At 45.6% G+C, this 27,892-nt stretch overlaps 1 protein-coding gene across 1 annotated transcript; it reads right to left on the reverse strand.

The window, feature by feature from the left end:
• Window positions 1–347: 347 nt before the first annotated feature.
• LOC129042344 (tumor necrosis factor receptor superfamily member 10D) lies at window positions 348–27,892 on the reverse strand. The gene is made up of 9 exons (XM_054498220.2): window positions 27,572–27,892; window positions 18,815–18,920; window positions 12,362–12,475; window positions 10,911–11,022; window positions 9,608–9,867; window positions 8,999–9,030; window positions 8,391–8,576; window positions 2,945–3,017; window positions 348–2,760 (listed from the first exon to the last, which is right to left on the reverse strand). Exons 1-9 carry the CDS (start codon window positions 27,686–27,688, stop codon window positions 2,627–2,629), a joined length of 1,134 nt encoding a protein of 377 aa, XP_054354195.2. The 5' UTR covers window positions 27,689–27,892; the 3' UTR covers window positions 348–2,626.

Raw genomic sequence — 27,892 nt, forward strand, 5'->3', positions numbered from 1 at the left:
AAATGGGTCTCCTAGGTGCCTGCAGGGCTGAGCAACCTGGGTCCACTGATGGGGATACAGGCAAGGGCTGGTGTCCTTCTCCCCAGAGGGAGGAGGGGCGAATTCCAGTGCCCAAGAACCTGGCCCTTTAAAATCCAGGGAGACACAGGCAGGAACATCCCCCCGCCACGCCCCCCACACCCCCGCCACACCCCCCACCCCCCCACCACGCCCCCCACCCCAGCCAAGCCTGAAGGCAGAGAAGGGACAAGTAAGGATTCCCAGCAGGAAGGAAGCCCTGGCCTCCTGTCACTCAGAGCTGTGTCACAGGAGGAGGGGGCCAGGGAAATAAACGAACACCACACCTCTTTATGAGGTTTCACATTTATTTTGGTCGTAAACATATCAGCATTTCATATATAACCAGGTGTTTTGTACTATTTGGCCTGGGTATAAAGCAAAACCTAAACAAATCATCCAATGCCAAAAAACCCCAATAATTTCACATTCTCAGGAAGCTTACTTTAAAGGAATAAGCTTAAACACTGATAAGGCTGACAGTCTAGATGCATCTTCAAGGAAGGCCTCTAAGGAAGGGACAAGGGAGCTGGGACCGGACTGGCTCCCTCTGAGCTTTGAGGCTGAGTGTCCTGCACTGAAGGCCCAGCAAAGGCAAAGACCAGGAGGCAGCAGCACCCTGTGTCTTCCAGAAGTGCAGGGGACAAGGTGTGGCACGCCAGATGGAAGTGAGAGAGGACGGAAGTGCGAAGACCAGAAAGGCCACCCCCTCCTAAAACTCCACGGACACAACACTCTGAATGTGTGATCTTCAGGCAGTTCTAATTTTGTCCCAGCCAAACCAGTCCCGGAACAAAACACACAATGCCTTGAGATGGAAAAGACCGAAACCCCTAGAATGACTACATCCGTAATTTATCCTACCACGACTGGACTACTGTGGAGAAGAGTTTGCTGGAAAGAGGCTAAAATGATTACTGAGGTTTTAAAATAAAATAATGGAATGTGACACAAAGACAAATGTGTCAGCCATTTTAGGGCCCATTGTCACAGTGTTTAAAAATTCATATTTCTGAGATGAGTCAGATGCTTACAGAGGGGCCAAGCTCCTCAAATAGGGAATCTGTACCCTAAAACGCAGCTCAGGAATCTCTGCCCTACAAAGCATCCCAGGGACTCAGGGTCACAGACCACCAGAAGCGAGAGGGTCCCATCCGCTCCTGAGTCGGCAACCATTTCACACCATCCCCAAGCACCGTCCACTCTTCCCTCTTGATGCCATGGCAGATGCCGGGGCAGATAAACACTCTCTGCCCTCAGCCTAAAGGAGGCTCAAGATTCACTAACGTTCAACTGTAATGGTGTTTGAAAGAGAGGCTCTTCGCAGTCTCAGATCTAACTTAATTCTCACTGTCCTCATCTGCTGTGGACAAGTAGCAAGATGCAGTCCCATGACTGTCCCAGCACGACAAACCAGACACATGGCTTCCCAAAGATACCATGTTCTTCAAAATCCTGAGCATATGTAAACATCTACTTATAAATAAATATAAATAAATATTTATTTATAAATAAACACGGCTACGTATCTCTAAAATTATCAAGTAAGACAGACTGGCCCTTCAGAAGTTACCAGCCATCACACCCTGGTGCAGTCTCAGGGCGCATGAGGGAGACTGGAACACAGTCAGTGCCTCCCACAGAGGGAAGATTTCTCCCTCTGTCACTAGTTATATTTCTAGTCATTTTTGACTGCTGATTTCCATCCAGGCAACCCATGTAAACAGCCTAATAAGTACATTTCCTAAAGTTTTTCCATGTTTACATCATTATACAAAAGTTGGAAAATAGAAAGATGTACAGCGTATAGTAGTAAACAATACAAATGTTTCTCTAAGGTGAGGGTAAGCCCCAATAATCCTATCTTAAAGCTCAAAACTTTAAGTCGAACCCTCATAAGTTCATACGCTCATGACTTCTTCTCATAGGGCTGTGTCTTGATAATCTCATCAAGTCAAAAATATCCTAAACTGAAAATACAGGTAATAACCAGATAATCTCGTTCTAAAGTTAAAAAACTCTAAGGCAAACCATTGTGGTTGTGCGGCATCTGTAGTTAGATGTCATTAAATGCACACACCAGTAGAGATGGAGCTTGCAATATAAGAAACAGAAAAAAAGACTTGTCTCATGATGAAGAACTGTAAAGAACAACATCCTAAAACCACTTTTTTTCTTTTTAAATTGAGACGGAGTTTCACTGTGTTGACCAGGCTGGTCTCGAACTCCAGAGCTCAAGCGATCCACCTGCCTCAGCCTCCTAAAGTGCTGGGATTACAGGCATGAGCCACCGCACGTGGCCTAAAACTATCCTTAATACACAATCATATAGCTCTATGCCGCCAAGAATCTGACATAAATTTCTCCCGTTTGCTTATCACACGCAGTATTTCATAAAAATTACTCCAAGTGTGTTGACAAAGTTCTAGAACCTTTGGTAAGCTGCCCCATATTGGATAGTAGAGTTTGCTGAGGCATGGGTCAAGTACTGGACTGTTTCCTCCAGGCTGCTTCCCTTTGTAGGAGAAAAGGTAAATGAGGGATGCTCTGGTTTCCTGAAGAGATTCTTTCACAGGCAGGACGTAGCAGAGCCTGCATCGTCTTCTTCATGAAAGAGCTTTTCGGAGCCCACCAATTGGTCCTGAATTGTTTCCTTTGCATGTCCTTCTTCCAGTGTTGCCGAGGCATCCAGCAAGGTGCTGACTGAGAAGAGAAAAGAGATTTAGGGTCTTGATACTCCAAGGACAATCAGCACAAGATCGACATAGGACCCCCTGCTTCCAGCAATAAATGCTCCAGAAGAGTCCTCTCAGCTATAGGGACAGCAGTTAGGACATTGTCCCCATTCCCTGCCCTCCTGCTGCATCTCAAGGCACAAAACACTTACTCTCAGTGGGGTCAGCATCATTCACTGCAACCAGCAGCCTCCTCCTCTGACACCCTTCAGCTTCTGCCTGTTCCTGTAACACACAGTGGGGAATGCTCTGGTCAGAGTAAGGAGTCCTGCAGTCCAGTACTGACCCCAACCACCAGCCAGCAAGAGACCTGCAGCGCTTCCCCTCTCGGGTCTCCATGGAGATGGAGACAAACCTCTGGTCCTGCATAGCTCTTGGGCTCTGTGTGCTGGTGGCTCATTGAGACATAAGTGACATGCAGTGTCACTTTGTAAGTGTTCTGCCCAACTTTGACTACTGTATACGCCTGTGTAATTATCCCCTGATCAAGACATAGAACACTGTCACACCCCAGAAAGTCCCCTTCTGCACCATCTCATCAACTCCCACCCACCCTCACAGGAAATGATCACTTTCTTCCAGAATTCTTACCAGCAGAGTCTCGGCAGAAGACTATATATGAGAGCACCCAGGAAAACCTAACAAAATAATTTATCCCAAGACTGTAAATGATCTTTGATCATTAATACTGTAGCATATTAATAATGTAGCTAAATAAAACACCAGTCTCTATGGAGGCCGGAAAGACATTTGGTAAAATTAAACACCAATTCTGATTTTTTTCAAAACCTTTAGAAAAGTAGGCTGCACTCTTCATGATGAGAATTTCTATATGAAAGCAAAAATGGAACGCCATTGCTAAGGGTGACACTTTGGAGGTCTTCCCCAGAATTCAAATCAAGACCCAAACACCTGCCTTCCCTAAGCACAGCTGAACATGGTTCTGAAAGGTCGGGCCTAGGCAACAAGATGGAAAATTAAAGTGAGGCAAGACTCTTGGAAGAGGGCAGACGCAATAATCATTATCTTCAATGTCATTTAAAATCTCTAGGAATGAAACTACAATATGGAAATAGAAATGTATGTATGGAGGAATGTTAAAAACACAGCAGATACAGGCCAGGTGCAGTGGCTCACACCTGTAATCCCAACACTTTGGGAGGCCGAGGCGGGTGGATCACGATGTCAGGAGCTCAAGAGCAGCATGACCAACATGGTGAAATCCCGTCTCTACTAAAGAATACAAAAATTAGGCTGGCGTAGGCGGGAGCAGTGGCTCATGCCTGTAATCTCAGCACTTTGGAAGGCCAAGAGGGGCGGATCACAAGGTCAGGAGATCGAAACCATCCTGAGTAACACGGTGAAACCCAGTCTCTACTGAAAATACAAAAAATTAGCAGGGCGTGGCAGCATGTGCCTGTAGTTCCAGCTGCTTGGGAGGGTGAGGCAGGAGAATGGCGTGAACCTGGGAGGCAGAGGTTACAGTGAGCTGAGATCACACCACTGTGCTCCAGCCTGGGCGACAGAGCAAGACTCCATCTCAAAAAAAAAAAAAAAAAAAAAAAAAAAACTAGCCAGGCATAGTGGCACCCACCTGTAATACCAGCCTCTCAGGAGGCTAAGGCAGGAGAATCACTTGAACCCAGGAGGCAGAGGTTGCAGTGAGCCAAGATCACACCACTGCACTCCAGCCTGGGTGAAAGAGCGAGACTGTCTCAAAAAGAAAAAAAAAATCAGTAGCATATCTATATGCCAATAATGTTCAGGCCAAGGACCAAATCAAGAACACAGTCCCATTTACAACAGACAGACAGACACACACACACACACACACACACACACACACACACACACAAAAAAAATACCTAGAAATACCTCTACCCAAGGATGTGAAAGATCTCTAGGAGAATTACGAAACACTGCTAAAAGAAATCATAGATAACATGAACAAATGGAAAAACATTCCATGCTCATGGATTGGAAGAATTAATATAGCTAAAATGGGCATACTGTCGAAATCAATCTACAGATTTAATACTATTCCTATCAAACTACTTCTGTCATTTTCCACAGAATTGGAAAAAATTATCAGAAGTAACTGAATCACGTGGACTAGTTTTTCCAGTTCTGTTCTTGTGATAGTGAATAAGACTCACAAGAGCTGATGGTTTAATAAAGAGCAGTCCCCTGCATACGCTCTCTTGCCTGTCGCCATGTAAGATGTGCCTTTGCTCATCTTTCACCTTAGGCCACGATTGTGAGGCCTCCCCAGCCATGTGGAACTGTGAGTCCATTAAACCTCTTTTTCTTTATAAATTACCCAGTCTCAAGTATTTCTTCATAGCAGTATGAAAATGGAGTAATACAACTCCCTATTCAACAGCAGAGGCTTCGGGTATTTGGCTGGCCACATGCAGAAGAATGAAAACTAGACCCCTACTTTTCACCATATACACAAATTAACTCAAGGTGGATTAAAAGTTTAAAGGTAAGACCACGAACTATAAGAATCCTAGAAGAAAACCTAGAAAACACCCTTCTGGACATCAGCCATGGCAAAGAATTTATGATTAAGTCCTCAAAAGCAATGCAATAAAAACAAAAATTGTCAAGTGGCATCTAATTGAACTAAAGACCTTCTGCACAGCAGAAGAAACTCTCAACAGGCCGGGTGCGGGGGCTCACGCCTGTAATCCCAGCACTTTGAGAGGACGAAGCAGGCAGATCACCTGAGGTTAGGAGTTCGAGACCAGCTTGACCAACAAGACAAAACCCCATCTCTACTAAAAATACAAAAATTAGCTGGGCATGGTGGCACATGCCTGCAATCCCAGCTATTAGGGGGGCTGAGGCAGGAGAATCACTTGAACCAGGGAGGCGGAGGTTGCAGTGAGCCGAGATCATGCCACTGAATTCCAGCCTAGGTGACAGAGCGAGAGTCCATCTCAAAAAAAAAATAAAAAGAAAGTATCAACAGAGTAACAGACAACCTACAGAATGGGAGAAAATATTTGCAAACTATGCATCTGACAAAGGTCTAATATTCAGGAGCTATATGCAACTTAAATGAACACACAGAAAACAACCCCATTAAAAATGGGCAAAGATATAAACAGGCATGTCTCAAAAGAGGACATACAAGTGGCCAACAAACATATGAAAAAATGCTCATCATCATGAATCATCAGAGAAATGCAAATCAAAACTACAATGAGATACCATCCCATACAGTCAGAATGGCGATTATTAAAAAGCCAGTAACAGTAAATGCTGGCAAGACTATGAAGAAAAAGGTCATTTATATACTTTTGGTGGGAATGTAAATTAGTTCAGCCACTATGGAAAGGAGTTTGGAGAGGTCTCAAAGAATTTTAAAACAACTCCTATTTAACACAGCAAACCCACCACTGGGTATACATAGAAAAGAAAACAATTCTGCCAGGTGCGATGGCTCACGCCTGTAATCCCAGCACTTTGGGAGGCCGAGACGGGTGGATCACGAGGTCAGGAATTCAAGACCAGCCTGGCCAAGATGGTGAAACCCCGTCTCTACTAAAAATACAAAAAATTAACCCGGTGTGGTGGCACACGTCTGTAATCCCAGCTACTCCGAAGGCTGAGGCAGAGAATTGCTTAAACCTGGAGGGGCAGAGGTTGCAGTGAGCCAAGATTGCGCCACTGCACTCCAGCTTGGGTGACAGAGCGAGACTCCGTCTCAAAAAAAACAAACAAAAACAAAGGAAAACAAATCATTCTACCAAAAGACACCACTATCCATAATAGCAGTGACATGGAATCAACCTAGGTTCCCATCAACAGTGGATTGGATGAAGACAATGTGGCATATATACACCATAGGATACTACACAGCCATAAAAAACAATGAAATCATATTGTTTGCAGCCATAGGGATGAAGCTGGAGGCCATCATCCTAAGTGAATTCATGTAGGAACGCCAAACCAAATACTGCACGTTCTCAGTTATAAGTAGGAGCCAAACACCAGGTACTTAACAACCATAAAGATGGCAACAATAGACACTGGGGACTACCAGGGCGGAGAGGGAGCAAGAGGAGGAAGGTTGGAAAAACTCCCTGTTGGATACTGTGCCCACAACCTGGATAAAATCGTTCATACTCCAAATTTCAGCATCAAACAAACTTGCATATGTACCCCCTGAATCAAAATAAATTTGAAAAAGGAAAAAGAAAAAATGAAAAAAAGTTTCCTTTGGCAGTGTATTATATATAACATAATCCCTGTAATGTAAACAAAATGTACTTATGCTTGTATGAATATACATGGCATATGCATAAAGATTTCTACAAAGAATCACAAGAAATTATCTGTTGTATTCACCTGAATGAAGAAGGGCTGGGGGCTGGAGGAAGTGTTAGGGGACTACCACTATGACTCAGCACCTTTCTGTAGTGTGGCAGATGTGTGGCTCTGCATTTACCACTTTCAAAAAATGTGCAGCGCGGCCAGGTGCAGTGGCTTTTGCCTGTAATCCCACCACTTTGGCAGGCCAAGGTGAGAGGATGACTTGAGGCCAGGAGTTTGAGACCAGCCTGGGCAACATAGCAAGATCACATCTCTACAAATTAAAACAAAGGTGCAATGCGATTCAGCAGCGTGGAGTAATTGTTGATATTTTTTGTTTGTTTTCTTCTCTTTTTATACTTCTCTTCATTAAAAAAAGAAAACATGGGGTATAGTTATAGGAAAGGAAGAAAACGGGTGGAAAGTGATCCTTGTCTAGGTAAGTATTGGACAAGTGATCAAAGAGGAGCCAAAAGCAGAGAAAAATAGAGAATCAGTTCCTAAACAGGCATGGAGGAAGGAGACAGTCACCCAGAACAATTCAGGGAGTTCCTCACTTCACACAGCATCACAAAAGAAATGGCACCTACGTTGCACTGGTGTATGCTACAAACCAAATCGTTCTTTAAAAGTCCATGAGAAATTAGATAGGATCATCTTATCTTATCTTGAAGGAAAGAACTTTCGAAGCTTAAAAAAAAAACAAGTGTGTGTCCAGATTTCACACCTACTCAATGTCCTATCAAAACTAGTCAATCGATGTGAATAACTATCGATGTGTGTGTTTGTGTAATATAAAAGCACTTCTACGCGCCGACTCAGAAATCCTACTTCTTCCCGGAAGCCTCCTTACATACTTGATCAGAAATCTGGACAAAGATTTACCGTGAAATATGTTCAATGTAGTAAGAATTTTGAAGAACATTTAAAACTTCTGCTGTTTCAAGCAAGGGCACCCTGAGTTCTGTTAGGAGCACACGATGGAGACTGTGCAGCCTTATTCAGTCCTCAATGAACCCTGTGACACCCACTCTATGCCTGTGGAGCTCCAGGCTCTGGGGACACAGCAAGGACAGGACAGGGAGTAAGAAGCAGATGTCCTGCAGACTGGCACAGTCACCACTTCAGTGCAGCTGCTCCATCCCCTGCAGTCCCCTGTCTCCCAAAGGCTCTATGTCCCCTTGGACCCCCGGAGAGAGGAGGCACTGCCATCTCTGTCTACAAAGTCCTGGGCAGGCAGCAGGCCAGGCATGGCACAGTCCCTCCTCAACTCACCGGCAGACGCTGTGGCTCCTCTGGCGACTCTACAGTCACAGCTGTTGGCTCTGCCAGCTCCTGACCTCGGATTTCCTGCTCAGAGACCTGGGTGGGCTGCAAGTATCTGCTACTCAGGGTCTCGTTGCGGGCATTGTCCTCTGCCCCAGGAACCTGTGAAGGAGATGAATGCCGCCGGAAAAGGAACTTGGGAAGACAAAGAGCCCACTCAAGTCCACGCCAAGGGCTCAGCTTCAGGGTCCCCAGTACGCAGCTGGACTTGCCATCCCCAACCCCTTCCAATGAGGTCACCCCAGGCAGCTGAGGCTCGGCACATCCAGGACCCACTGCTGAGGTGGGTCAGGTGGTCACCCCATCCCCACAGGGCCAGCTGTGGAGTGATGGTGTCACCCAGGCTGCAGGAAGGACACGGCTGCAGCATGGTCCGCCAGTCTGTGTGCTGCTCAAAATGGCCATGTGTCCCCCACAGTCACCCCAGGGTCCCCAGGCCATGTCAGAGAGTCAGGGCAGCCATGAGGACAAGGGACTGTGCCCACCCAGGCTCGGCAGTGGACGGGAAGCAGTTCCTGAACCCACGAAGCCCCCAGTTTCTGGAGAAACCAACTCACTCTGTGCACACGTTCGGGACCTCCTCCACCACCTGGAGAAGAAGGAGTCTCCTGAGCAGATGGGGAGGGGCCCATGCAGCACCTCCCTCCCAGAGGACAGTGGGGCGCAGGGCTGGCTGGGGGCTGGGACACTGGACAAGGAGCCCTGGGGCTGGGGACAGGAATAGGACCTTGCAATTCGGGGACACCCTGAGGAAGGGGGATGAGAAGGGGAACTAGAGTAAAAACCAACACGTGGAAAATCTCTGTGTTCTGCTCTGACCGAGGTTGACTAAATCCCACAACCACTTCTCATCCTGAACCTTGTCACCCAGTTGAGGAGCCGACAGCCCCCTGCCTGGCTGGGCCTAAAGAAGGGAGAAACTGGCCCTGCCTTCCTGGAGTTGGCTGGGAGATGAGGGGTCCCCCAGCCCCGAGAGAGGGACTGATGAGACCAGGGTCCTGGGGGATACACGGGATGTGGGGATGGGGCAATCACAAGAAGGAAGATCGAGCCAGGCTGGAGACACTTGGACCAGGGGCAGGGATGGGGATTACTCTCTGGGGGAACGGAGTGGGAGGGGGCAGGGCAGAAAGTGCCCAGCGCTCCCATCCTCAGCCAGCACCTACCTGAGCAGATGCCTTTGAGGTAAGAAATGAGTTTCTTCCGACGTAAAATGTAAACCAACCCAGCCGCAATCGGAATGCTGACTAAGATCCCTATGATGATGGCTGCGAGGCAACAGGGAGAGGCAAGAGTCCCCAGGCTGGTGGTCACTGTCTCCTCCGCAGCTGGGGTTTTCCCAGTGGAACTGGCAGCTGATTCATTTTTGCACTTGATGTCACTCTGGGATGTACAATTACGGACCTTGACCATCCCTCTGGGACACCTGGGTACACACAGAGAGGGAGACGGGGACTCTTGATGGAAAGCTGGCCAGCTGGGATGAAAGAGGAGCCACCTCCCTGCTCAAAGTCCCTGAGAAGGCGTCAGGAGAAGGACAGGCTCCTCATGTCAGCAGGGGGTCCCTCTATGCTCCCTTCTGGAGGCTGGGGAAGGGTCTGAGCAAGTGCACTTCAGCCCCTCGGCCTCCCTGCTCTGGGGTGAGAGCTGCAGCTCCAGGAGCCTTCTGTGCTGGGCACACACTGAGCTTCCCTGGGCTGCAGGGGAGGCCTGCGTTAGGAGGAGCCGCACTCCAGGGAATATCACAAGCCCCTGTGGCCACAAGCTGAGCCCCTTCCTCCAGTTAACACACAGTACAAGTGAGCCCTCGCCCCACCCTGTCTGCTGCTGGTTCCTCCCAATCACAGCAAACACTGGAGGGCCAGAGAAGAGCAAGTTACTCTTTGCCCCTAAAACCCAAATAGGAAAAAGAAGGACTTAGTGAGAAATCAGGGGCCAGGGGTGAGGCCAGCTGGGTGGGCTCAGGTCCTCATGGGAACTTAAGGGAGCTCCACCCACGGCCTTATTATGACTTTTGTGGGCTATGGGCACTTTTGTCTTTATGGGTCCTTGCCCACCTAAAACATATTAAAAATTACATTTTTTTAAATCAACTTAGAGTAAGGACAAATACAAGCCAGGCTGGATTCAAGTGTTTTCTTCTGATTTCAAAAGGAAATCACATTTCCTAGGTCCCCTGAAAAGGTTCAAGGGAACTAGAAAGTCACCTCCTGTGCCCAGTGAACAATTCAGCCTGGACAAAGGGACTCCTGCTGGGGAGGGTATGGGAAAGGGCTGCTGTAGGGGGTAGGGGTGGGGAAAGGCAGAGGGACTAGGAGGGGCCACCGCAGGCTCAGGAAACCCCACAGGCTCAGGGATGTCTCATGGGGCTGGAGGATCCGTGGGGTCAGGGGACAGATAGAGGTACCAGGTGACTCAGGTCTTTTCAGGTTCCTGAAAGCTGTTGGGAGCCCCTGGCTGCTGTCTCACCCTGTTCTACACTTCCGGCACATCTCAGGGGAGTTTTCATCCTGGAAGCTTCCTTTTTCACACTGACACATGGTGTCTCTGGTCGTGGTGCAGGAACTTTTAGTGGTTTGACCTGACAACAGAGCATAAGGTTTTGGGAATGTATTTCCCTGACATGTCTGTTGACCCTTCCTCACCACCCCATCCCCTCCCACTCAGCTCTACTCAGTTCACCAAGGAGTTCTGAGGGCCGGTTTCTGGACCAGCACACTCGGGACTCATACACGACACCCACCCTGTACGTAAGGACCGATACAAAAGGACCGTGATTCATTATTTATTACATCAGATTAGGGGAAAAGCATTATTTAGATGGCATGGTCAGTAGCAAGGAAGGCGCAAGGGCATCACCTGAGAGACTCTGCGAGGAGAGGGGCCCTTGGGGGACTTCCCAAAAGCCCCGGCCTTGCTGCGGAAGAGGAAGGGGCCTGAGAACCTGAAGGCTGAGTGAGGCCAAGCACCTGTCAGGAGCACAGAGCCAGGGAGGAGAGAGCCTGGCCGCAGAGCAGACCTGTGCCACCGCTGGAACCCAGCCCTGTCCACTGGGCCAGGCCTCCTCTATGCTGTAATGATGCCCCCACCCACGTGAAGGCAATAGTTTAGAAGATTTCCCAGCCAGGTGGCATGCATTACAGAAAAGATTTTGGCCAGGTGCAGCTGCTCACACCTGCAATCACAGCACTCTGGGAGGCTGAGGCGGGCAGATCACCTGAGGTCGAGAGTTCGAGACCAGCCTGGCCAACATGAAGAAACCCTCTCTCTACTAAAAATACAAAAATCTGCCTGGGCACGGTGGCTTATGCCTGTAATCTCAGTACTTTGGGAGGCGGAGGTGGGTGGGTCACGAAGTCAGGAGATTGAGACCATCCTGGCTAACACGGTGAAACCCCGTCTCTACTAAAAATACAAAAAAAATTAGCCGAGCGTGGTGGCGGGTGCCTGTAGTCACAGCTACTCAGGAGGCTGAAGCAGGAGAATGGCATGAACTCAGGAGGCGGAGCTTGCAGTGAGCCGAGATCACACCACTGCACTCCAGCCTGGGTGACAGAGTGAGACTCCATCTCAAAAAAAAAAAAAAATTAGCTGGGCGTGGTGGTGCATGCCTGTAATCCCAGCTACTTAGGAGGCTGAGGTAGAAGAATCACTAAACCTGGGAGGCAGAGGTTGCGGTGAGCCAAGATCACACCATTGCCCTCAAGCCTCAGCACCAAGAGTGAAACTGCCTAAAGGAAAAAAGAAAAAAAAGATTTCAGTTTTTTTTTTTTTAAATCAACCAGTTATAATCATGGAACAGGGCATGATGAAGACGACCAAGTTGGGTTAGAACTCGGTTCCCTGACTCACATCGGCTACAGCTCCCACCTCATCACTATGCACTCCACCTCTGGGCAAGGGGTCCACACATTCTGTACCTGATTTACAAACTGTACATAGGAGGCAAGAAGGCAAATTGTTGGAAGCAATGGTGTAATCCACACCCTCTGTGCACGGGTTACAGGCTCCAGTATGTTCTGATCTATGAGATCCTGGGAAGGGAGAGAAAAGCTAATGAATGAGTCTCCACAGAGTTCCCAGAGGCTGACAGTGGCTGGCAAATTTCTCTTTTGGCCCTCAGTGGAATCCAGACAGAGAAATCTACTCTTCTTGGCTGGGTCTTGTCATCAATTCTGCATCTATTACATTATTACATATCTTTGACTGGCACTGCTGACAGAAATATAATACAAACCACATGCAAAATTCAAATTCTATGAAAGCCACATTAAAATAGTCAAAAGAATGAGGTCAAATTAATTTTAACTATCTATTTTTTAACCTAAAATATCCAAAACACTACATTTCAATACGTAATCAATATAAATCTTTGAAATATTTTATCTTTTTTTGGCCGGGCACGGTGGCTCATGCCTGTAATCCCAGCACTTAGGGAGGCCAAGGCGGGTGGATCACGAGGTCAGGAGATCGAGAACATCCTGGCTAACACAGTGAAACCCCATCTCTACTAAAAATACAAAAAATTAGCCGGGCATGCTGGCGGACGCCTGTAATCTCAGCTACTCGGGAGGCTGAGGCAGGAGAATGGTGTGAACCCAGGAGGCGGAGCTTGCAGTGAGCTGAGATTGTGCCACTGCACTCCAGCCTGGGTGACAGAGCAAAACTGTGTCTCAAAAAAAAAAAAAAAAAGAAAAGAAATATTTTATCTTTTCTTTTATTTTTTTTGGAGACAGAGTTTCACTCTTGTCACCCAGGCTGGAGTGCAATGGCGCGATCTTGGCTCACTGCAACCTCCACCTCCCAGGTTCAAGCGATTCTCCTGCCTCAGCGTCCCGAGTAGCTGGGATTACGGGCACCCACCACCACGCCCAGCTAATTTTTTGTATTCTTAGTTGACACGGTGTTTCATCATATTGGCCAGGCTGGTTTCGAACTCCTGACCTCAGGTGATCCACCCTCCTCAGCTTCCCAAAGTGCTGGGATTACAAGTGTGAGCCACCATGCCACGCCCAGTCTACTTTTTTTTTTTTATTAACAATAAAATAAAATAACAAAATAAAATCCAACCTCGTCTACATGTGATCTGCCCATGCTGGTCCACCTGACCTGTTTGCTGTCCACTCACTACGGTGGCCCTGTTTTTGCTCAGTATCCCCCAGCCCCTGTACCCTGGGGCTCTCATTCCTGGGGAGGCTACTCAGGAGTGCTATTTCTGGCTCTCTGCACAACTATCCCTGTCCAACTTTGGAGATTGGCCAAAATCACCATCCCCGAGAGGCCCCACCAACCTCGTCTCTGTCTCGCTCATTACTTAATTATTCTTCATGGGTCCTATCAGGAATTTCTGACTGTTATTTTGATCTGTGTGTCTTAATACTATCCCAGAGAAAAGGTTCCATGAGGGCAGGGCCTCTTATAATTATAACCATTAGCATGGTGCCTGACTGACAGAAATCATCCAACATATCCCCATGGAATAAAGAACCAGAAAGTGCAGGAAACAGAAGTCTGGAAGCCCATAGAGATAAGGGCATGATAAAGGCATGATAAGCTAAGATATTGGTCTTAGCTTGTGCCTTCGGGCTAGCACTACAGACCCAGGATCCTGACCTACCTCCACAGATTCAGCTTCCAGATCTGCCCTAGTGCCAGGTCAGTCCCCATGAACTCAGGCTCCAGGCCCTTCCCTGTGGACCCGGTGATGAGACCCATCACAGCACCTGGCTGACATCTGCAGACCCAAGTACAAGGCCTACTCCAGTGCCAGTTCAGCCCCCATGGAGCCAGGCCTCAGGTCACCTCTCTGGATACTGGCTCTGACCACCCTTGAACCACACCACATGGCCTGCCCAGAATCTGTGTACAGGCTGACTGGTGAAGGGCGTTCCCTGAGAAAGCCAGTCTGTAAATACTGGAATAAGTCCCTGCCTCTTCAAAGTGCACATTCCAACACATTGCCACAGGCTCCTGAGCAGTCAGGGAACCGTGATGGCACCAAAGAAACAAAATGAAGCACAAGTAACCAACCCAAAACGAATAGACATTTACAACAGCCTGACAAAGAATCGAAAATACTCATCTTACAGAAGCTCAGTCAGCTACTAGAGAATATGGATAGACAACTAAGTCATGTCAGAAAAACGATACATGAACAAAATGAGTAGTTTAATATACACAGACAACATAATAAAGAACCAAGCAGAAATTCTAAAATTAAACAACACAGTATCTGAACTAAGAAAATTCCACAGAGAATGTCAACAGCAGAGTTGATTAACTGGAAGAAAGGATCAGTGAGCTTGAAAACAGATCATTTGAAATTACCAAGTCACAGGAAGAAAAAAAAATAAAGAATGAAAAAGAGGGAAGAAAGCCAACAGTACCAACGGTTACCATGAAGCAAAACAATATATGCATTATTGTGGTCCAAGCAGCATCAGAGAAAGTGAAAGGAACAGAAAGTGTAATTAAAGAAATAATTAAAGAAAATGTCCCAAATCAGGATGGGAATGCACGTCCACATTCATGAAGCCCAAAAAACCCCAAACAGATAAATATGAAGAGCTCTTCACCAAGACACATCTTTAACAAATTCCCAAACATCAAAGGCAAAGAGAATTTTGAAACCAGCAAGAGAAAAGCAATGTACAAAGGAACCCCTATAAAACTACTGAAGGCTTCTCAGCAGAAAATCTACAGGCCAGGAGAGAGTGGAATCATACAAAGTATAGAAAGGAAAAAATCCTTGCCAACCAGGAATACCACACCTGGCAAGCCTGTGCTTTAGAAATGCAGAGCAGTAAAGACTTTATCAAACAAAGAAAAAAAAAAAACCAGGGGAGTCCATCTTTAGCATGTATTGCCTTACAAGAAATGCTAAAGAGAGTTATTCAATCTGAAAGAACAGAACACTAACTAGATACACCCAACCATGTGAAAATATAAAACTAGGTGGTTAAATAATTGCTCAAGTTCAGAATATTCTAATACAATCACAATAGTGTACAAATTACTTATATCATTAGTATAAAAGTTAAAAGAACAAAGTATTTTTTTAAATGATAGTTAATACGATATTATATTTTAAGGAATACACAACATAAAAAGATGTAACTAATGACATCACAAACATAAAATAAGGCAGAGGAAGAAAAGGTGTCAAGTTTTTTTAAGAGATCAAAGATAAATTGTTATCAGTGAAAAATAAAGTTAGACATGAACTCAACCTACAAATTCAGTAGTGTTTTTATACACTAACAAGAAACTATCTGAAAAGTCCCATTTATAATAGCTACAAAAAAAATGCTCAGGAATAAATTCAACCAAGGCGGTAGCTGTATTTATTTCTAATTTGGTCTTGAGGTTTCTCTCTGTAGAGTGGCTATAAATTCTAGCCTTGCCCTGGTGGGGGATCCAGGAGATTTCATCACGGATGTTCACAGGAAACTTACTTGTCCCGGTGGACTGTCTAATGCCTAATTAGGTGTTCATCTTGTACGTGTCCCTTCCACAAGACAATTACTTTTACTAGCAGAAGACCTGGTGGCTCTTGTCTGACCTATTTCCAGTTTTAAGTTATCTCTACTCTTTAGGAGATAGCCACCCTTTAAAAGAGCCAAGATGGAGAAAGATCTTAGGTTCAGATGTATCAATCAGGGAAAACACAGAGCAATCAACACAACGAAACATAGGAAACAGAAAACTGGTATATTACTTACAGACTCCAGAGAGAAGAGGATACTTTGCAGCACTTACAGGAAGTGGGGAGCAATCCAGTCCGAGGACACTAACGGGTGTGTGGGGAGCAAGAGACAGAGAGAGAGGACCTGTGGGACTACACCTTTATAAAGATCCATGGGCATTATACCCTAGGCTTTCCCACAGGGATTGTGGAAGACAACACCTGCAAAGAAGGTTCACACTGCTCTGGTGTGAACCATTAGGTTTTATTGTAGTCAGCTGCTGCGGGATGTGTTGGGTCTGGGGTCAGAGAGATGATGAACAAATGTGCTAGATCAAAAACAATTGAACAGGGAAAGGAATTATTAATTGGGCAAAAGATGCTGTGGTATGATTGGGATTTAAACAACTTATATCGGGCCTAAAAATGGATGTCAAGGCAGCAACTCTTTTAAATACATTTATGACAGAGGTGAAAGGTCTGAAAACTGTAAAATGTTGATGAAAGAAATGGAAAGTAACAAAAATAAATGGAAAGACAGTACCTGTTCATGGATTAGAAAACTCAATATTGCTTAATTGTCCATATGACCCAAAGTGATCTACAGATTCAATGCAACGCCTATTAAAATTTCAATGACATTTTTTACCAAAATAGAGAAAATAATTCTAAAATGTGTATGGAACCACAAAAGACCTCAAATAGCCAAAGTGATCTTAAGCAAAACAAACAAAAAGAACAAAGATGGAGGCATCATACTACCTGATTTTTAAATATATTACAAAGGTATAGTAATCAAAACTGAATAGTAATGGCATAAACGAAGATAAACTGATGGAATGAAATAGTGAACCCAGATATAAATCAATGCATTTACAGTTGACTGATTGTGACAAAGATACCAAGAACACAAAATGGGGAAAGGACAGCCTCTTCAATAAATGGTGTAGAGGAAAGTAGATATTGACCTGCAGAAGAATGAAATAAGACCCTTATCTCACATCATATGTAAAAATCAACTCAACATGAACTAAAGATTAAACATAAGCCCTGAAACTGTAAAACTACTACAAGAAAACATAGGGGAAAATCTTCATGACGTTGGTGTGGGCAATGATTTCTTGGCTATGACCCCAAAAGCACAGGCAACAAAAGCAAACATAGACGGATGAGATTACATCAGACTAGAAAGGTTTTGCACAACAAAGGAAACAATGAACAGAGTGACAAGACAACATACAGGATGAGAGATCAATATCCAAAAGATCCAAGATTTTGGTTAATATCCAAAATACACAGGAGCTCAAACATCTCAATAGCATGCAATCAAATAACCCAATTAAAACGGATGCATGGGCAAGGGACCTGTAGAGACACTTCTAAAAAGGAGACAAAGAAGTGGCCAACAGATATATGAAAAAAATGCTCAACATCACTAATCAGGGAAATGCAAATCAAAACCACAATGAAGAATCACTTCACACCTGTAAAAATGGCTATTACCAAAAAGACAAAAGATAACAAGTGTTGACGATGAGGAGGAGAAAAAAGAACACTGGTACACTGTTGTTGGGAATGGAAATTAGTACATCCATTGTGGAAAACAGTATGGAGGTTCCTCAAAAAACAAAACATAGAACAACTATATCATCTAGCAATCCCAGTATTGTGTATACATCCAAAGGAAATGACATCAGTATGTTAAAGAGGCATCTTCCCTCCCATGTGCATTGGAGCATTATTTACAATGGTCAAGACATTAATCAACCTAAGTGTCCATCGATGATGAACAGGTAAAGAAAATGTAGTACATAGACACGATGGAATACTATTCAGCCTTAACAAAGAAGGAATTTCTGTCATTTGTGACAGCATAGATGAACCTGGAGATACTATGTTAAGTGAAATAAACCAGGCACAGACAGACAAACACCTCATGATCTCACATATGTGGAATCTTAAAAGTTGACCTCATAGAGGTAGAGAGTAGAATGGTGATTACCAGCGCTGCATTTGTACAGTGGGTTGGAGAGATGTTGGTCAAAGGATACAAAATTTCAGTTAGACAGGGGGAAATAAATTCAAGAGATGTATTGTGTGATATGGTGACTACAGTTATTAAAACAATGTGTTGTACAGTCCTGCCTTCTATTCACAGGGAGTATATTCCATGGAACAAACTCTGGACTTACTCAAGTCCCTGATACAAATTGGGATAGTATTGCATTTACTCCAGGTATATATGCTTTAAATCATTTTGAGGTTACTTGTAATACCTAATGCAATAGACATGCTATGTAACTAAGTGCTATACTGCATTGCCTTTTATCTACTTTTATTGACATGTTATCATTTTCATTATTTTTTCCACATATTTTTGATCTGTGTTGGTTGCAACCACGGATGCAAAACCCACAGACGAGGAGGACTACAGAACCCACAGGTGAGGAGGGCAAAGAGGGCTTATCCCAGGGCTCTCTATCCATACAGCTGAAAATTGCTGAGTAGACTTTTAAGAGTTCTTACAACAAATACATGATAAGTATGTGAATTAGCTTGATTTAGCCATTCCACAATGCATACATATTTCAAAACATCATATTTCAAAACATCATGGTGTACACCATGATTATATACAATGTTTATCTGTCAATTAAAAATAAACTGATTTTTAAAAATAAGAGTGCACCTGCTGGACACTCCTCCTCCTTCAGGCTGCGCCTCTGTTGCTGTGGGGCCACTGTCTGCTGGGGAACTTCGTCCTGCCGGGGGATGGTGGCAGAGTAAACGTGGACCTGTGGGGACAAGGCAGAGATGGGTGTGAGTGGCTTCCAGACCTTACCTCTCCCAGGCTCCGTCTCACATTCCCTTCACCCCAAGTGTCAAAACCCATCAGAGCTTGGACGTTTTTCCTGCTCCAAACTTTCATTCTTTTGCATCCATGTTTGTCCCTTGGCCTGTTAGGCAGCTATTTTCTATAAAGAAAAACACCTCTGTATCCTTTTCTAATATTATAACATAAAATATCTTTACTCCAGAAAATGTGAGCAGAAGAGTTACTTTTTTTTTTTCATAGAGTCTTGCTATGTTGCCCAGGCTAGAATGCAGTGTCTATTCACAGGTGTGATCATAGTCTACTACAGCCTGGAACTTCTGGCCTCAAGTGATCCTCCTGCCTCAGTCTCCCAAGCAAGTTGGGTAACAGGAACACACCACTGTAGTTGGCAAGAAAAGATTTTATAAGAACACAAAAGGCTGGGTGCGGTGGCTCACGCCTGTAATCACAGCACTTTGGGAGGCCAAAGGGGGCGGATCATGAGGTCAGGAGATTGAGACCATCCTGGTTAACACAAGGAAACCTCGTCTCTACTAAAAATGCAAAAAATTAGCTGGGCATGGTGGCGGGCGCCTGTAACCCCAGCTACTTGGGAGGCTGAGGCAGGAGAATGGTGTGAACCCAGGAGGCAGAGCTTGCACTGCACTCCAGCCTGGGCGAAAGAGTGAGACTCTGTCTCAAACAAAAAAAAAAACACATATGAGCCCTTCAAACAGAAATAGCATCTAATGTACTTAGTTTGACCGAGTGTTTAATTGACCAGTGGGTGAATATTCTCTCTCTCGCACACACACAGACACACACATAAAAATACACATTTTTACAAATAAGGGTTATAATATAACCTTAAAGAAAGTCAGGATATAGCATCAAACATTAAGTAATTTCTGCTTCACAAAAGACCTTGACAAGCTGTTCCCACTAAATATCAAAGAGTGACAGAAAAAGATAAAACAGCAATTCAGGGATTATGGCCATGATCTCTGTGTCACAAATGACGACGAGAAGACAACTGGAGGATCGGAATAGAGTCTGCGTATGAGATAGTGGTAATGTGTTGATGTTAATTTCCTTGTTTGTAGAAAGTACACACTGAAGAATTCAATAATAGCTTTCATCATGCCAACAGCTATTTTTCAAATTTTTTTGCATAGTTTTTGTAACTTTTAAGTTGGGAGTGTGTAAAAGCACAAAATTAATTTAATTGTAAATTTACATTGAATTAGATTTAATATAATCTTGCTCCTGAGCAAAAACAAAATGGTTACAATAAAAGCTACTTACCTTGGGCTCTGTTCAACTGCCTGGATCTCAACAAGACAAAATGTAGCCTTCCTCCACATCAAAGCCTGCCTAGTAGTTGGTGACAGTGAAGCTAATGCATGTTTCCCAAATCCTTCCTTCTTGGGCTGGGGTCCCTCTAGGTTCAGGCGATGTCTCTGTCTCCTTTCTCTGCTCTCACTCTTACTCCTTTTCAAGACCAACTATTCATTTTCTCAACTCTTTTTTTTTTTCTTTTTTGGAGACGGGATCTCCCTCTGTCATCCAGGTTGGAGTGCAGTGCGTAATCTCTGCTCACTACAACCTCTGCTCCCCGGCTCAAGTGGTCCTCCAACCTCAGTCCCCAGGTGGCAGGGACCACAGACAGGAGAGTGCCCCAACACCTGGGCTAATATTCGTGTATTTTGTACAGCTGGAGTTTCACCACGTTGCCCACGCTGGTCTAACTCCTGAGCTGAAGCGTTCTGCCTGCCTGGGCCTACCAAAGTACTGGGATTACAGGCGTAAGCCACCACACACAGTCCGTTTTGTCAGTTCTTTTTGTGGCTTCTATTCTGTTTCCTTATGTTCCCCCTTGTTACTTCTGTTTAAATTTATGCTTATATTTTATGATTGATTAATGTAGATATTCAGGCCATAAATTTCACGTTTTTCTTTTTTTGACAGCCTTAATGAGACACAACTCACATAATTAGTAATTATGATTATTCACATAATTCACCCATTTAGTCTACATTTCAGTAGTTTTTAATATACTCATAGCTATGCAATCATCACTATAATAAATCTTAGAATATTTTTATCACTCCAGAAAGGAACTGCATACCCTTCAGGAGTAACTCCCCATCTCACCAACCCCCAATTTTTTTAATAGAAACATTGAAAGCTGTATTATTTCACCCCGAGCACTGTTAGCCATTTCCCACCAGTTTTGATGTTATATTATTATGATTTATTTTGAAACATTTTACCTTCCCTTTTGATTTCTTCTCTGAACCACAGATTTTTTAGAAGTGCATTGTTCAATAACCAAATTTTAGAATTCCCTATGGATACTGTTACTGATTTCCAGTCTCGTTTCATTGAGAGGTCATATAGCGTGTTTCATATCCCAGAACCCAGTCTATCTTGCTGAAAGTATCATGAGCATAGAAAGGAATGAGTGTTCAGTGGATGTTCCACTCCTGCTCTTTAAACGTTAAATCAAGGTGGTTGATAGTGTGCAGATTGCTTGCCACTTTACCGGGGTTTTCATCTGATCATTCTATCAATTACAGACAAACAGCTGATTTAATCTCCTTTTCATTCTCTTTTTGCATCACGTGTTTGGAAGCTGTATTACTAGTCATATACAATTTGTGACTATTATTATACTCCTTGAAGAATTAACCTTTTTAACTACAAGGGTCCCTTTTGAGCTCCCATAATATTCTATGTCCTAAAATTGTTACAGTAGGTAGCTAATCAGGTATGAGCAAGGCAGGAGAGGGCTCCCCGCTTCTGACACCAGCAGTGTTGGGCGACCATCAGGTGGTTGATAACTGTGTCTGTAAAGTAAGAACTGGTTATAGCCGATGCCAGAAAAAGGCAGTCTCCTAATACATAGAAAGCACCTGAAACTGATCAGCAGCTTCCCAATAAGATTTCAGGAGTGGGGAGAAATAAGGCAGGATCCCGGAAGTATGCCAACTTATAAAACCCCAACTCAGGCAGTCCAGCTGCGCACTGTTTCTCAAGTCACCTGCTCGGCCATCTTCCAAGTTGTACTTTCCTCCTTTTCTTTCCATTCCTTCCTTTCCTTCTGTTCCTTTCTTTCCTTCCTGTTCTAAAGCTTTTTAATAAACTTTCACTCCTGCTCTGAAACTTGCCTCCGTCTCTCCTTCTGCCTTATGCCCCTCAGTCCAATTCTTTCTTCTCAGGAGACGAAGAGCTGAAGGTGCTGTGGACCCTTACGGATTGGCCGCTTTCAACGTAGGCTAACTCAGATCTCATCCACCGCTAACAAAATCAACTTCATGTGATACTGAGATAGCCACGGCAGTTTTCTTGGCCTTACACTCTGCATGGTGTATCTTTTTCCATCTATTTGCTTTCCACAGACAGCATCTGTGTCTTCCTTTTAAGGCCCATCTCATATAGACAAGATATAGCTGAGTCTTGTTTTTTCAGCCCTTCAAACCCTTTTTATCTTTGAACTGTAGTGCCCAGTGGATTTACAGTTCGTGCAATAATTGATAGTCAACATAGACCTATAAGTTTACCATTTAAACTATGGTTGTCTAGTCTAATTTTTTTGCTCCTTTTCCCCTGCACATTTTAATGTTAATTACCTTTTAGAATTCCATTTTAATTGGGTACTCACTTTTTATGCATACATATTTCCATGATCTATGTGCAAGTGCTATAGGGAATACAGTATACACTCAAGTGTTTATATTCTATTGAAGGTTTTTTAAAACTAGATTTATTGCGGTATAATGGATATGAAACAAAGTGTACACTGTTGAAGCATGTAGTTTGGTAGTTTGAGATGTATGTATACACTGTGGAACTATCACCATGATAAGATAATGACATGTCTACCGTCCTGCAGTGTTTCTTCGTTTTTCAATGTAATCCTCTCCTCTGCTTTGCTCCTATGTCCCCCAGCAACACTTCTTCTGCTTTTTGTCACAATAAATAGATTATTTGTATTTTAATAAGATGAGGAATCAAATGGTATGCATTCTGCCTGGGTTCCTTCACACGACATGATTTTCTGTGTGTGTGTGTGTGTGTGTGCGTGTGTGTGGTTTTTGATTTTTTGTTTTGGTTTTTGTTGTATTTTGGCTTTGGTTTTTGAGACAGCATTTTGCTATGTTTCCCAGGCTGGTTTTGAACTCCTGGGCTCAAGGGATCCACCCACCTGGGCAGGACTACAGATGTGAGCCATCGCACCTGCCCGCCCACCCTGGCCCACTGACTATTATGAATTAAAGGCTGTTGAAAAACAGCAGGTGCAAGACGATGCTTTGACCTCTTTTGTGTTTCCTAAAAGCAGGAGATGAAAGTCCCCAGGGAAACATAGGACAATCTCCTTATTTTTAAGGATGAGAAGTCGAGGCCAAGAGAGTACCGTGCAGACCTTGTTAGAACAGAACCACTCATCTTTTTGGTCTCCACATATTTACTTGCTTCTTCACAAGTTACTTGGTCTAATTCAGTATATGAGTAACTGACTCTCACTGCTTCCTCTGTGCCAGGTAAAACTTGCATTAAATAAATGTGTGTGTTGGCTGGGCATGGTGGCTCATGCCTGTAATCCCAGCATTTTGGAAGGCCGAGGCGGGCAGATCACCTGAGCTCGACTTCAAAATCAGCCTGCACAACATGGCAAAACCCCATCTCTACTAAAAATACAAAAATTAGCCAGGCGCAAGGGCAGGCACCTGTAATCCCAGCTACTCAGGAGGCTGAAGCAGGAGAATCACTTGAATCTGGGAGGCGGAGGTTGCAGTGAGCCGAGATTGCACCACTGCACTCCAGCCTGGGTTACAGAACAAGACTCCATCTCAAGCAAAAAGAAGTCGTATGTGCTTTTCTCCTGTGTACCTGTCTTATGTCAATTTAATTCTCAGGTCCAGCCAAAAAAAAAGCCCTTCGAGGGGAGCTTTGCTTCCCCCTCTCTGACTCTCAATGGTGACTCTAACCAAACACCATCCTCCAGGCCAACAATACCACATCCTACAGCCTTGCACCTGCACGGCCTCTCTGGAGGAGGGGGAGGCAAGGGTAGTGAGACGGTGAGATCTCAGGCCTCCCTCATGCTACCTCCTCAGAGTTATATGATTCCTGGTGTCACCTCACCCACCACACTGTGGGCTCCAGGGAGCAGGATTCACATGGCGTTCGTCTGTCCTCCCTGGCTCCAGCAGACTCCAAAGACAATAAAGGGCTCACTGTCTACTTCCTGGGTGAATCACTTTCCCCCTAAGCCCATGAGATGAGCACAGCGGGGGCCTCAGCTTACCGCCTAAGGACAGGCTCCAGGCTGTGGCACGGGGAGGGGACCCCGAAGAGCCCTGTGGACTCTGCTGAGGACCCATAGGAGCTCCCAGAGGCCAAGTGCAGGACAGAGATCAGAGAAGCAGCTGCTCAGATAACTCTAGCCCTGCAGAGGCCCAAATATGACTATAATTATACAGAAGGTGAGGACAGAAATGCTGGAGACATTGCCCCTGAATCTTATTTTGCCACTTGTAAAACAGGGAAAACAACCTACCCTCATGTCCCCGGGTTTTTAGGAAAATCCACTACATGAAGATGTAGTCTCTGGCTGGGAGCAGGATACCAGCTGCCCAACAGCACAGGCTCGAGGCATGGCACTGTCCCCACTGTCCCCATCCCCAACCTGGAAGCTAGAGTCTCACTACACTGCCACTCCTAGATACAGGACAGAGGACCAGAACTGGGACCGTGGCCTCTCAGTAGGGGCTGGCTGAGCAGCCATCTGCAGCCACCTGGATGGAAACCTTTCCTGCTCATCTTCAAACTCCAACCCGGGCCGGGCGCCTACCAGAAGCACAACTGGAAGCATGGCAGGTAAACCAGGCTGTGGCCCTGCAGTGCCATCGCTGTCCTCACTTGACCTCTGGCTCCTCTGATCCTCGATGGCCCCTCCGCATGGTGCTCCACTCCAGTCTTCAGAAGCTTCTGCCCCAAGCTCAGGGAGCCCGGTATGGAGGTGCAGGTAGGAACAGGTGCAGCCTCTGCTGGGTGCAGGACATGTGCCCTGGGGATCCAGTCCAGAGTGACTGACACCAGCCCTGAGGATGTGATTCATCCTCCCACACCTGATAACACAGCCCTCTGAGGTTTACACAGGACTGCTGAAGATTTTTATCTCCTCTTTACTTTACAAGCAGGAGCTGGGGCCACACCAGTGTCACAGAGCTGGAGGGGAAGCACAGCAGGGCCCAGCTGTTCCCAGCTTCCAATCTCAGGAGTCCGTGAGAGCCTCAGAGTCCGAGATTCTGAGCTGTTGGATCTTTTCGATTCCTACTCTGATAAAGAGAGGGGCGGGGTGGAAGCACCTGTCACATAGATTGGACCAGTCCAACGTTGACAGAGCCAAGACCTGGGGTCAGGAACTCAGCTCAGCTCCGGGCTCATCTGATGTCCTCCTGACAGCCTGAAGATGGAGACCTTATCTCCATTTACAGGCATGGCGGGTGGCAGGGACTGGCCCCAGCTGACCACGGTTTTCCAAGTTCACAGCTAGGAATTCAGTCTTCCCTGCCACCCTCCGCTGCTGTCTCATCTGGATCCCCCGGTCATCTACTTCCACTACCAAAGACTCCTGTATCCTTGAAAATTCCTAATACCATGAAGGAATGAAAATACATAACAATGTGATGAATCACATTTTACCTCCTAGATTAGCAACGAATGAAAGCTAAGTGTAGCAAGGGTGTAGGGACACAGGCACATGTGTGGACTAGGTGTGATTGTAAGCTGAGTTCAAGGGTCTTTTGGAAGAAAATTTGTGAACATCTAAAGAAACTTCTGAAATCATTTATCCCACGGAAGTAGAAGTAAAATTCTACTTCTATGGAGTTGCCCAATAAGCGGGTGCACACGGATATGTGGACACACGATACATACAAAGGTATTTAGTACAATGCTGTTAGAATTAGCAAAGGCAAATTTGCTTTGGGTTATATCCCATCCGGATGGGATATAACCAGTTGCCTCTAGATGGCAACAGTGAATTAACCTGTGGCTTACCCATGTAGTAAAATACAATACCCTTGTTTAAAAGAAGATCAATCTGAATGTACTGCCATAAAACATCTAATGTGATTTGTGTTAGCTCCAAAATTTTAAAAAGCAATTGTGCGTTGAAATGCATTTAATAAAGCAAGACTGGTGGAGGGATCAAGGCCTCCTTTGGGACTCACAGAGTTCACATTCGCAAAACTGTGAAATTCAGGTTGCTGGCCTTGTCTACACAGGTCATCCACACATTCTCTCTTCAGGGCCACTGTCCTGACACAGCCATTCTTCTAGCTGCCTCAGGTAGGTCCACCCACTATAAACTATTGTAGAAGTCAGTTGTGTAATTTTTGAGAGGTGAAAATGTCACTGCTGTTCTGAATTTAGTATTACTTCGTTGAAAGAAAACATGGAGACTCTCATGGTTCCTGTAATCTTGTTTTATCCTCCCCCTTTTGTTTTTTGGTATTACGTAAGGAACCTTAGAAAGCACTGTTGGCAGAAACGTCAATCACTCTGAAAAAGTCCTGGCAGTCTGCACATCTTATTTTTATGTCCTTCTTGTGCACCCCACTACCAATCTCAGTTTCCAAAGCCAACTCACAAGGACTTTACACCTTTTATGCAGAAGGAAGGGGCCACCCCGCGGTCCTGCCTATGGGATACAGAGGGGACACACGGGTGGCAGTGGAAGACACTGACTGCAAGCACCTTGGTTAACCGCTTCCTGCCACTTTCAGGGTTCTATAGGAAATGAAAGTCGCAAAAAACAGCGTTGGAAAGCTTTTTCACCGGCTGTTTGTTAAACTGATCTCCAAGGAACACGTTTAACAATGCAAAAATAGGGTTAATTTTTTTTTTTTTTTTTTTTTTTTTTTTGAGACAGTCTCCCTCTTGTCCACCGGGCTGGAGTGCGATGGCGGGATCTCGGCTCACTGCAACCTCCGCCTCCCGGGTTCAAGCGATTCTCCTCCTGCCTCAGCCTCCCGAGTAGCTGGGATTACAGGCGCCCGCCACCACGTCCGGCTAATTTTTGTATTTTCAGTACAGACGGGGTTTCACCATGTTGGCCAGGCTGGTCTCCAACTCCTGACCTCAGGTGATCCGCCCGCCTCAGCCTCCCAACGTGCTGGGATTACAGGCGTGAGCCACCGCGCGCGGCCTACGTTAATGTTACGAAGGAACGAAGGAAGGAGAGAAGGAAGGAACGAAGGAACGAACGAAAGAAGGAAAGAGGCAACCGCTCTGTGGCTTCCTGAGGTTCACTCGGGAGTTTCCATCTTGACTCCCTCCCTCTGCTGATTTCTGGAACTTCCTCTGGGGCAGCTCAGTGCGTTCCTCGCCGCACGGGACAGCCAGGGGGAGCCCGCGCTCTGCTCCCTCGCGGAAGGGTCGCTCCCGCCCAGCCCGGGCACCCCGCTCTTTCCCTGACTCCGATGGCGGGGTCGTCCTGCCCGGACATGCCCGGCCGCAGGCGACCCGGGGCAAGCATCCCCACCGTGTCTCCCTCTCTCCCTGCCCAGTCCCGGCGCCAGGTGCGCTCTTCCCCTGCCAGACACCGCGGCGGAGACTCACCGGCAGCAGAACCGCAACGATGAGGACGACGAACTTTAGGGTCTTGGGGCCCGGGAGCCATGGTCTGGTTCCCGACGCTGTCCTGGCTGCTAGATAGCGCCCTACTGGAGCCCTCATGGTTGTCAGGGCGCTTTGTTCCCAAAGTCCCAAGAGAAAGGAGGAGGTGGAGGATCTTCGCCCCCCTGAAGTTCCCGTCAAAAGCGCCAAAATCAATCAGAAATCGTCGGGAGTCGTCCCCGCAGTTTGTGCGCGTTGAAGGGTGCCAGCTACACTGCCAGAATTGAAGCGTGCTCCTCCACTTTAATACCCCGGAAAAAAGGC

This window comes from Pongo pygmaeus, chromosome 7, assembly GCF_028885625.2.
Source record: "Pongo pygmaeus isolate AG05252 chromosome 7, NHGRI_mPonPyg2-v2.0_pri, whole genome shotgun sequence".
Taxonomy (NCBI): Eukaryota; Metazoa; Chordata; class Mammalia; order Primates; family Hominidae; genus Pongo; species Pongo pygmaeus.

Coding starts and splice junctions, on each gene's coding strand:
- LOC129042344 (XM_054498220.2), bottom strand. CDS start 27,688: ATGAGGGCTCCAGTAGGGCGCTATCTAGCAGCCAGGACAGCGTCGGGA. Junction 12,476..18,814: donor GGAGGAGGAGTGTCCAGCAG/GTGCACTCTTAT, acceptor CTCCCTTCCCAG/GATCTCATAGATCAGAACAT. Junction 8,577..8,998: donor GTCCCGAACGTGTGCACAGA/GTGAGTTGGTTT, acceptor TGTCTTCCCAAG/TTCCTTTTCCGGCGGCATTC.